The sequence below is a fragment of the Peromyscus eremicus genome, chromosome 3 (genome assembly GCF_949786415.1).
Source record: "Peromyscus eremicus chromosome 3, PerEre_H2_v1, whole genome shotgun sequence".
Lineage (NCBI taxonomy): Eukaryota > Metazoa > Chordata > Mammalia > Rodentia > Cricetidae > Peromyscus > Peromyscus eremicus.
In genome coordinates, this window is record NC_081418.1 from 13,075,659 (window position 1) to 13,087,248 (window position 11,590).

General features: G+C 40.2%; 1 protein-coding gene across 1 annotated transcript; it reads right to left on the minus strand.

Annotated features, from left to right (window-relative positions):
• Positions 1-8,053: 8,053 nt before the first annotated feature.
• On the minus strand, positions 8,054-8,565 carry LOC131906624 (small ubiquitin-related modifier 2-like). Its single transcript, XM_059257295.1, has one exon. The coding sequence runs from the start codon at positions 8,520-8,522 to the stop codon at positions 8,235-8,237; it is 288 nt and encodes a 95-aa protein (XP_059113278.1). The 5' UTR covers positions 8,523-8,565; the 3' UTR covers positions 8,054-8,234.
• Between the last annotated feature and the right edge of the window lie 3,025 nt (positions 8,566-11,590).

Here is an 11,590-nt window from a genome sequence, read left to right on the forward strand (position 1 = left end):
GTCACATTAAAAAAAAAAAAAAAAAAAAAAAAAAAAAAAAAAAAAAAAAAGCCACCGTGTCTGATCCTGGAGATAAAGTTAGTTTTCAAATACCATGGTAGTCAGTCCAGGTACATTAGACATTTTGAGGTTTTTGTCCGGTGTTTTAGAACTTTAATCAGCTAAATGATCATTGCTGAACTCACGTTTGAGTTTAAGCTCTTTCAGGGCTAAGTCTGAAAACAAAACAAACAAACAATGCACCCCTAATAAAATGTTTATAACTAATGCAGGATTCATTTTATGGACATGTGACTACGCTAATTGTTACATTAGGAGTCATTAGACTCTTACTCTCCCTTCAGAAGTGACTTTTAATGGAGTGCTGTAAATGAAATTCTTACAGTGATTGCACAACAAACCACTGCAAGCTTAAGACTAGGAATTAATAAGCCCCTACTGCTTTGGGTTCAGGGGGAAAAAATGTGGTAACTAATACTGACAACCAAAATAAGTATAAATAAGAAAGTAATTAACCAGTGCCTGGCCTTCAAAGCATTTTACCTATTTGTGTTGTCCTCATAAAATCCTAGGAGATAGGTGCTTTTATTACACAACTGAGAAACGAGCTGATGGACGTCAAGGAAGGAAAAGGAGGAAATGAACTCAGAGCTGCGCTATGGCGCTAGGTGCTCTGACTCTGCCCCAGGGGGAAGAAAATGTCCAGAGAGGAAATATTTTCCTTCTTGGCTCTCACACCCAGTAGTATCTGAGGATAGAGCATAAGTTGACAGTGTGGCTGTATTCCAGTACAACTTGATTCATAATCACAAAGTTGAATTTAATACAATTGTTGAATGTCAGAACAATTTTTCTCCTGTCATTTAAGATGTAAATATCATCCTTAGCTTTTAGATGTATCCAAAAAGAGGCAGGCCAGATGTGGCCCTCAGGCAGCAGTTTGCTGTGGTGATATTTTATTTGTGCTGAAATGTGGTGACATTTTATTTGTGCTTTAATAAAGCTTACCTGGAGATCAGGGGAAAAGGCCAGCCATTTAAAGTAAACAAAGTCAGGCAGCACATGCCCTTAATCCGATCACTTAGCAGGCAGGGTCTCTGTGTGTTCAAGGCAATACTAGGAACCAGAGCCAAGTGTGATGATACATGCCTTTAATCCCAGTACCAACCATAGAGACCTGGAGGTCTGTACAGACAGACAGTGACAAGGATGCAAGGTAGCTGGGCTAAGATAGCCAGTGAGAGGGCAGAACAGCAAGGCAATAAAGGCGTAGGTAAGACAGGAAGTAACTCACATTTGAAACGGCAGAGCTGGTGAGGTAAGGTTGGCTGGTGGCTTTCCCTATTTCCTTGATCTAAGGCTTTTACCCCTATATTTGGCTCCATGTTTTTTATTTAATAAGACCATTTAGAAATTTGTCTACAGTTTGCAAACCACTGTTGTGGGATATTTGATCGCACTGCCACACTCCTAGACTGTGTTAATAAAGTTAACTTTGAATCAGGGGATGGAGCCAGTGACTGACTGACCACAATTAGCCACAGAGAAGCCAGGAATATGAATAGGGAAGCCGGACAGGAAAGAGAAGTGAAGAACTTGGAGAGAAGAGGCAATGCCTGGTCTCCAGTAAGAAAGGGAAGGTCAGCTGGTCTTTGCTCTATAAGGTTTTACTCCAATATCTAATTTTCGAGTTTTTATTGGTAATAGAACAGTTTAGCAAAACACAACAAACCACTGCAAGCTTAAGACTAGGAAGCATGCCTTTAGCAAATGATGTGCTAAAGTTGTGATGGATGAGTCACCCTAAGGAATGGTGACCTCCCCAGGCCAAGAGCCTGCGATTAAAATGCCTCCTTCAGAATCTGTCCACTGGTCAATAAGATGTGCAAAAGGAACACCGTGAGACCGTGATACTCTGTAGTCATAGCCAGAACATATGCAGAATGACAAGGCCGCATGCCAGGCTGTCCTTTAAATGTTTATACATGCAAAACAAACCCTTTTATTCATAGCCTGAGTACTTCAGAATTCATGGAAGGATAAAGCCTCAGTATCACCATTGCAAAACTGAAGTGTGATTTTCTTTCATGGCGGCCGTAGGACCCTGGGGCTGGCTAGACGATGCCAGAAATGCTAACCGTTGGAATGAAATAAGCAACTTTATCACACTCTTGGCCTATGCTGAGTGTCGTGCTAGATGTTTCCTAATGACTTTGTACCTAAAGCACAGCACCTTCAAAAGGAGATGTACTATGTTTTATAGACTGAGGAACAAGTAATGCTCCCAAGGTTACCTACCAGATTTTGACTCCCAATATAAGTTTAAAACCTAAGTGTTTTAAAATACAAGCAGACTATAAAGACACTGAGCCATGCTTATTTTTTTCCCTATGGCAGAGCTTCCCAGGGTATTAGGACAGAGGGGACAATATAGAAAAAGAACCTTACAGACAGGAAAAAACTTCTCCCAAAATCCTCATGTCTACCTTGGCAAGATCAATGACCAAATAGTGAACATAAGACTTATTTTATCCCTAAGAGGAACCTATGGAAAGATGATAGCCCACCCCTCTCTGTCTCCTTTAATTTTGAATCAAATAAATTCTACAGAGGAATAAGATCACATTCGTAACTCTATACGTCCAAACCGTGAGTCCTAGATACGGACACTGTCATCCACAAGTCATGTAAAGACAGTCAGCAACAGAGCACCAAGCTGTGGATGTATACAGAAGAGGGCTTTCTCCAGGGAGTCAGAATACTGTCATTTGTCTTAAGAACACACTAAGTCTTACAGAAAGGCTGCAGGGAGTTCCTCAGGTGTGTCATCCTGACTGAGGGCCGAACGGAGGCTAAAGAGAGCTGTTGCAATTTTAAAGCTAGAAGAAAATCAGTTATTTTGAACCACAGAAACTTTTGTGATCATCTAATCACAGTGTTTCATGGATTTTAAAAAGAGAGAGTCCAAGAAGAGGCCCGTACTCCTGAAGGGATGAACTAGCTGAATATAAGTATTTTGCCCTTCCCAGTAGAAGTCCTGACATTGTTTGGTTTTGCCTCCAAAGGCCATTTGTTAAAAGTTTGATCTCCAGCCTGCAGTGCTACCAAATAGGTGGCAGTGGGGGGGACATTTCAGATGAAACTGAGAGGAAGGATATTATGTCACTGAAGAAGGTATTAGACCCTGCCCCTCCCCCACTTTCTCTATTTGTCTCCCTGGTCCTCCAGCAAGTTTGCTTCACAACACACTCCTCACTATGATGTTGTGTCTCATTATGAGCCAAAAAAAGCAATGTGGCTAGGAGACTACTAGCTGTGAGCCAAAATAGACCTTTCTTCTTTGTAAGTTGTTTGTCTTAGGTATTTTGTTACAGTGATGGAAAGCTAACCAACACAGAGAGGATTTTATTCTTTTTTGATATTCCCTCAGCAGCCCATCTCAGGATGTGTTTTCAAGACGAAAGGTAATGGAAACAATCCCTAAAGAAAGGTTAACTTAAACATTAAATAGCATTCAGGCAGAACTTCCTCATTCAGATAAAGGTGAAAGGAATTGTGTTGCCAGGCAACCAGAGATGTTTCACCATTTCCTGCAATTGACCCAATCAAAGGTCTAATGTACCGGGAAGAAAGGAGCAATGCATTTGCCAGGTTAAGGGCTCAACTTCCTTCTTGTTGTAATCTAGATGAGTCAACTTGTTATCTAAAGACTTCTACCCAGGGCAGGGATATAAGACTGTGTTAGCGCACTTGGATAGTGAACACAAAGTCCTGGTTTAATCACCACACACACTAAAAAAATAAAATAAGAGGCAGAGGATGAAAGAAAGAAAACACACATTATGATGTTATGGAAGAATTCAGATCACCAAGTTTGAGTGGGAATGAATATTCTATAATAACACAAGCAATTAATACCAGCCCCCCCCCTAAGATTCTTGGGAAAGGATGTGAGCAGTGGTTGTATTAGTGAATAGAAGATGAAGTTTTCTCATTGCCAAGAACAGAGCTCAATCAGTCATGTAATTTTGTTCACAGGATGGGAAAATCCATCACCAAGGGTTTAGGGTTTGTGTGTGCAGTGCATACTGGCTTCCCAGAGCATTATAGGGATGATGTATCATTACCATAGCCATTCAATAGAATTTTCTGCCATAATGAAAACACTAACCACGTGTGCTATTAATCATGATGCAAGGAACTAAAGTTTTAATTTAAATAGCATTGTTAACCAGTGACTCCTTTGTTGGGCAGTATAGGAACATGTTCATGTGTGTTGTCTTCCCTGGATCTCAGTGAAAGCAAGTTTACTTTACTTGCCTGGAGTAACCAGGATGGGTAAGCTAGTGGTTTCATTAGCATGAAACAAAACCCACAGTGTCAGGTGACAAGTGCCCTTAGGTTAGATTATTAGATTATTCTCACTTTACAAAATGAAAAAACTGAGGTCGTGCAACCTGCCCTCTCATCCACCACACTAACAAAGCAACCGAGGTATTTCATTCTTTTCTCAGGCTCACACTGTTCGCTCTTCTTTCTGTGAATTTTCTGTTCCCTCAGATTAAGGATTGGAGAATGGGCCAGGGAGATGGCTCAGGAGGTGAAGGTGTTTGCTGGTCAAGACTGTTGATCTGAATTCAATTTATGGAACCCATACAAAGATAAAAAGAACTCGACAAAGTTGTGCCTTGACTGCCCTACATAGACTGTGGTTCACACACCCTTTCACTGTGAATCAAACACACACACTTTCTGCTAAATATATAAATACAACCTGCTCGGTTCAGGAATCATTGCAAAAGTGGGGGCAGAAAGATTGTAAGAGCCAAAGGAACAGGAGGCGTGCCGTGAGACTGTGTCTCCTAGAAATGTCAGAGAAGCTGCACTCACGAAGTCTTACGAACATGACTGCTTAAGCAAGACCTGAGCAATAATAACACACCGATAGACATGCTAACACGGAAGGGGGACATCTCATGAGACCCCAGCCCTAGACAAAGAACTACAGGCTACTGAGGAACGCTGAGAGTGGGAGAAAGTCTTCCCCAGGGAAGAGCGAAGCAATCAAGTCATCCAATATCAAGTGGTCAGCTCTGATATCACACACACACACACACACACACACACACACACACACACACACACGTAACATTGTGTGGGCTGAACAATTAGAGATTTTTTTAAAGAATGGGATAGTTCTTAGACAGACAGTAGAATGCTTGTGTGAAGCGCTGGTTTCCATTCTCAGCAGTTAAAAAAAGTATGATATTTCTTAGTTTATATAAAAATGTCCCAGAAGTCCTTGCCTGTTTTCCTCAAAACTGGGCAAGGAACCTTGGTTGATTAACCCTGATCCAGAAATGATGACATTACTATTTTGGCAAGCAAAGCTTCCGTTAAGGTAAAATGCTACATGTATACTAGATTATTATACATGAAAAATAAACTGTCAGATAGTAAGATTCTACAAAGAATGCATCTATCTACATCTAAAACATTACCAGAAGAGCTAGACACATCAACTTTAACTAGTACCTGCTTTATTGAACTTGCTGGAACTATTAGTTTATGGAGGACCCCGTACTGTTTCTGTCTTTTAAAATGAAAAGGCAACTTTCAAGTGAAAAGAGAAAACTGAATTCCTTGGAAACCGATGAGCTACACAGCTCATGGTTCTTTGAGCTTTTCCTATTTTCTCAGTGGAAATTCCAAAGTTGAGAATACATTTTTTTTCATTTTAATTTTCTTCACTATAACTATTAATTTTAGGCTTTACACTTTAAATTTTAGCCACCTTCTAGAGCACTCAGAAAATACTGTATAGAAGTAAACTTTGCAGACACTTTGAGCCTGAGAAAGAGTAGTCAGTAGGATCACAAGTGCTAAGGACTTTTTCATACTGATGGTAGAATTAGAAACATGAGTTGTATGGAACTGTCTACTGTCCAGTTCCTGTTTTTCACTTACCTGCATCTTGAGGTCTTACAGGAAGAAGTGGTGGTTCTTAGAGGAATGTGTTCCTGCTGGTTGACCAAACTGTAGACTTGAGAGGTCTGAACCTTAACAGCCAGTGAACTGTTTCCCCCTGGATCCTGGGCAATCAGTAACTAACCATAACCACGGTCAGACTTCCCAGAGCAGCCAGTAAGGTTTTTATGAAACACACTTGCTTCAGGGACAAAAAGAAAGATCTTAGCCAAGATAACCAGACGCTAGCAGAAACAGTATCTCTCTCCTCTCTCTCCTCTCTCTCCTCTCTCTCTCTCTCTCTCTCTCTCTCTCTCTCTCTCTCTCTCTCTCTCTCTCTCTCTCTCACACACACACACACACACACACACACACACACACCACACAAATGCATCAATATTAGATACACCTTTTGAATGAATACCTCTTTTTAAAAAACCTCCTGAAGACTGCCGAGCTGGGCATTGCCATGGAGGTGATGAGAGCTGGCTCACACTGGCTGCTGGGAGCCAAATCTCAGGGATTTTGCCAGCTTGTGGTTAAGTCAGATCAATATCGTAAGTTAATTTTTAAAACCCCAGCCTTCTGTTAGTTTATTCAAATAAAGATATGAATGGAATTATGACAATATAAGTTAACCATTTCTATCATATAAACCATTGTTGCTGTTTGAAAGGCTTGAATTCAATTTGTTTTTCAAGTTCTTAAAGCTCATCTTGGTCTCTCAATAAGCTGCGCTATATTTGCTGAGTGTTCATTTTTGGAAGGAGCTTTCTGGAAGGCTCCTTGCTCCACCTGGGTCTCGTTCTTCTGGTGCTGTATCAGTGGGGTCAGGTGCATGATGGATTCCTCTGTGCAGTTCCCCAGAATGTGAGCCATTCCATTTGCCTGAGATTTCCAGGAATTAAAACCACTTTAAAGTCTCCCAAAACACACATATGCCCAATGCTGTCATTGGCCATGACAAAGCAATGCAATGAGTTTCTGTATCTGCAGAAGAGGATGTCCAAATTTGTCACAGTTTTCATGTGAAAAGTTTATTGTGATTCTTCCCACTTGTTAGTTGCTGGGCTACTTCAGTATGAAATATTTCTAAACTTTTTGTACCTAATTTCAAGGGGGAAGAGGAAGAACCTGTGAAAAGGTAGTCCCTTAGACTGCTCTCTGTTTTCAGATGCTATTTCTCAGATGAGGAGGGCACATTCATCTTAGATCTAGTCGTTATTTAGGTCAAAATTTGTCAGAGATCCTGAGTACATCTCATCTGCAACAGAACGCCCTGATGGTTTGTACATTATGTTGTCTGTACTGTATCCTTCTGGTTTTGAAATGCCTCCAAACACAGAAAGGAGGCCTAGTGGCCACTCTTTCTAAACCTCTGTAATTGTCTGAATGCTTTTGCTCAAAGTTTCCAACAGTTTCCCTTACCGTGATTGAGAGCAGAGGTGTCTTCTAAATTTTGAAGTTCTTAAAGTTCTCTTTTCTGTTCCTTTACGTGAACTGCTGGAGCTTTCACTGCTTTCCGGCTAGGCATTCTCTCTTCATCATCATTTCATCTAAAAACAGTTTGAGGCTTGGTTTACCCTGTATCTCCAAGCTACATCAGGGAGCTGGCCACAGTCAACTCTGGCAAACACCGCTTGATTTTTATCTTTTTTTTTTTTTTCATTTTAAACAAGAAGTTTACTCAAACAACAAGACGCTTGACTTGAAGGGAAAACTATCTAGGATCATTTTGTTCAAGAGTAATTTACCCTTACTTAAAGACAGATTGCCCTACATGTAACAGCTACGTACAAAAAAGTTATAAAATTGTCCTTGGTTTTACAATGATAAATGAAAAACATTAAAATTCTCCAATCAAACAAGGTATGCAGGGATTTTGTTGTTGGGTTCTTTTGTTAAAACGTTGAGAGCAAAATAACTTACTGGAATATGAAGATAAGAGCTGAATGAGCATGCCACTAATGGAGAAAGGGGGATATTTTCACAGAACCAGTACTTTGCCCCAGACCATGTACATCTGATGTCAATCAAAACAGAACATTGGCCATTTAGTTTAAAAAAGAAAAGAAAAAAGCGCAAATGCTTGTGCACATACACCAGTTACTTTATGTACAATAAAGAAATGGGGACAGGGAAATGAAAGAATAGGGAAAACTATACTGTAGTAGTCAGGATGTGGTGGAACCAAATTGCGGCTTTCTAATTGTGAGTATATTCTTGGTCTATAACAAAATTCTGGAGTAAAGTAGCAGGTTCCCTTTTTAGTAGACACCTCCTGTCTGCTGCTGGAACACATCAATCGTATCTTCATCCTCCATTTCCAACTGTGCAGGTGTTTCTGTTTCATTGATTGGTTGCCCATCAAACCGGAATCTGATCTGCCTCATTGACAAACCCTGTCGTTCACAATAGGCTTTCATTAGTTTACTAAGTGGTGTATGCCTCTTAATCTTAAACTGCACCACAGAATCATCCTGCCCCACCACCTTCAAATTAATATGATCGTTGTTCTCAGTCTTGACTCCTTCCTTGGGTTTCTCGTCGGCCATGGCGAGCGCAGGAGTCTTCTTAGCTGCCCCTTCACAAAAGAGGCACCAGTCCGCACTGAAGGCGCACACAAGCAGCACCAGGAGCCGCAGAAGAAGTAGGAGCGGCAGCGGTGGACGAGGCAGAGGCGATTTTTATCTTAATATTCTTCCTTAAACATACCGGATGGCTCCTTATTAACTGGATGCATTCTGACTGGAATGCCACCATGTGCTATTGGATATTAATTCCCAACTCTGAGATCATCACACACTGTTAGTAGCTTGAACTTTGAATGGTAGGAACACACTATGAAATTCTATTCCCACTATCAACGAAAGACTGCTTTATTGCGGAAACATTGGAGAAAATGTTGATAGAGTACATTAAAGTTTAAATAATATGCCTTCAGCCATTCTAGTATACACTGCACAAACAAATGAAATATTCTTCCAGAATTTTATTCTTCCAGAATTGTCTCAATTAATTAAAGCCTTGACATAGCTTTGTGAAAAAACTAATTCCACCCTATCACTATGAAAAAGTGTCATTTGAGTTTAGATTTAAAATATGAAGCTAAATTTAATGAGTTGTGGGATTTTTGTAGGAATAATACAGAGTCACATAATCATCTAATCCTTGCAAAATGCTAGAGAACACTGTCACCATAAGTAGAATTAAGGCAGAAATAAGCTTTGGTTTAATGAAATCACTTTCTGAAGTTGAGAAATAGTTTAAGAGTGAATCATTTATCAGATTAATTTCCAAAAACATTTAATGGGAAAGTGTTGGTGGATTGGGATCTGACTCCACAGGCAAATCCTGATTAAATACCATGCACAGGGTATCTATAGATTAAAAAAAAACCTTGCAATAAACATATTATGTAGAAGTCATTTAACTATATAAAATTGACAGTAAAAGTAATGTTATTGGTTTCTAAATTGTGTATTTGGTATCTGTTATGGACTATTTTGATAGAGATTGTGTTGAATCTATAGGTTGCTTTGACTGAATGACCATTTTCACAATAATGATTCTGCAGTCCATGAGCATGGGAACTTTCCATCTTCTGGAAATCTCCATCATTTTCTTTGTTCAGTGCTTTTAAGTTTTCATTGTGTAAATTTTTCACAGTGGTGTGTACCCTATCACATCAGTCATTAATAAAGAATTTATTCCAATGTGTCTTTGAGACTATTGAGAATGGTATTGTTTACTATTGGTTTCTCTGTGTGTTTGGTGTTTGTATATGGAGAAGCTACTGATTCTGCTACTTTGCTGAATGTATTTATCTGCAATAGAAGTTTTCTGTCTTTAGGGTTCGTCTTCATTACTGTTCTATTACTGTGAAGAGACACCACGAGCAAGGCAACTCTTATAGAAGAAAGCATTTAATTGGAGGCTTGCTTGCAGTTTCAAAGGTTTAGTCCATTATCATCATGGTGGGGAATTTGGTAGCATGAAGGCAGGCATAGTGCTAGAGAAATAGCTGAGAGATTTACATCCTGACCTGTAGACAGCAGACAGAGATAGATAAGTAGATGAATAGATGATAGGTAGATGGATAGATAGATAGATAGATAGATAGATAGATAGATAGATAGACTCTGCCTAATATAGGCTTTTGAACCTCAAAGCTCACCTCCAGTGGCACACTTCTTCCAACAGGAGCATACCTACTCCAACAGGGTCACACCTCCTAATCCTCCCCAAACAGTTCATCAGCTGGAGACTAAGCATACAAATATATAAGTCTATGGGGTCCATTCTCATTCAAATCACCACAAGGTCTTTTATATATAGAATCACAAGGATACTTTGACTTCACCCTTTTCTATTTGTATCTCCTTTATCTTCTTTACTTGTCTTACTTGATCTAGCCAAGACTTCAAATACTACACTAAACAGGAGGGGGAAAAGTGGGCATCCTTGTCTTGTTCCTGATTTTAGAGGAAATGCTTTGAGAGCTGTGCTGGCTACTTTTATGTCAGTTTGACACACGCTAGAGTCATTTGGAAGAGGAAACCTCAATGAAGAAAATCGCCCCTCCAGATTGGCCTTTGGGCAAGTCTGTGGTGCATTTTCTTGATTGATGATTGGTATACGAGGGCCCAGGTCACTATGGGTGCTACTGCCTCTGGGCTGATAGTTCTGAGTGATAGAAGGCTGAGCAAACCACAAGAGGAAAGGCAGTAAGCAGTGTTCCCCTATGGCATCTCATCAGTTCCTGTCTCTGTCTCCAGGTTCCTGCCTTGAGTTCCTGCCTGACTTCCTTAGATGTCAGACTATGGTATAGAAGTGTACACTGAAATAAACTCTTTATTCCCAAGTTACTTTTGGTCATGGTATTTTACCACAACAAAGGAAACCCTAAGACAAGAGTGAGAGAGGAAGATATCCAACATCAAACTCTGGCTTATATAGCCCATGCACACATGTAAACACACACGTGCATGCACACACACACACACACACACACACACCTCAGAGAACAGTCTACCCCTCCATTGTAGGAGGATGTAGCTAGAAGATATTATCAACAAAAATGATGAGTAGGCCCTTACTAGACACACAATCTATTTTAATAATGGACTTCTCAGCCTTTAGACCTTTCGAAATACATTTACGTTGCCTATAAGCTACTTGACTTATGGTATTTTATTGTAGCTTGAACTATGACAACATGCTTTATGAAGGCAAAACAATCATGTGTATATGTTTCCTGGTTTATATATTTTTTTTTTTTGTCAACTTGAAACAAGCTAGAGTTATCTTGGAGGAGGAACTTCAATTGAGAAAAGGTCTCCATCAGATATCCTTCAGGCAAATCTATGGGGAAATTTTTCTTGATTAACGATTGACGGGGGGAAGCCCAGTTCCCTACAGGTGGTGCCACCCCTAGGCAGGTGGTCCTGGGTTCTATAAGAAAGCAGGCTGAGCAAGTCATGACAAACAAGGCAGTAAGCAGCACCCCTCCATGGCCTCTGCTTCAGCTCCTGCCCTGTCCTCGCTTCATGACGAACTACAACTGTAAGCTGAAATAAACCCTTTCCTCTCCAGCTTGCTTTCACACACCACTTGCTATAGC

Excerpts from the sequence above, each read along its gene's own strand:
- LOC131906624 (XM_059257295.1), bottom strand. The coding sequence starts at position 8,522 with ATGGCCGACGAGAAACCCAAGGAAGGAGTCAAGACTGAGAACAACGAT.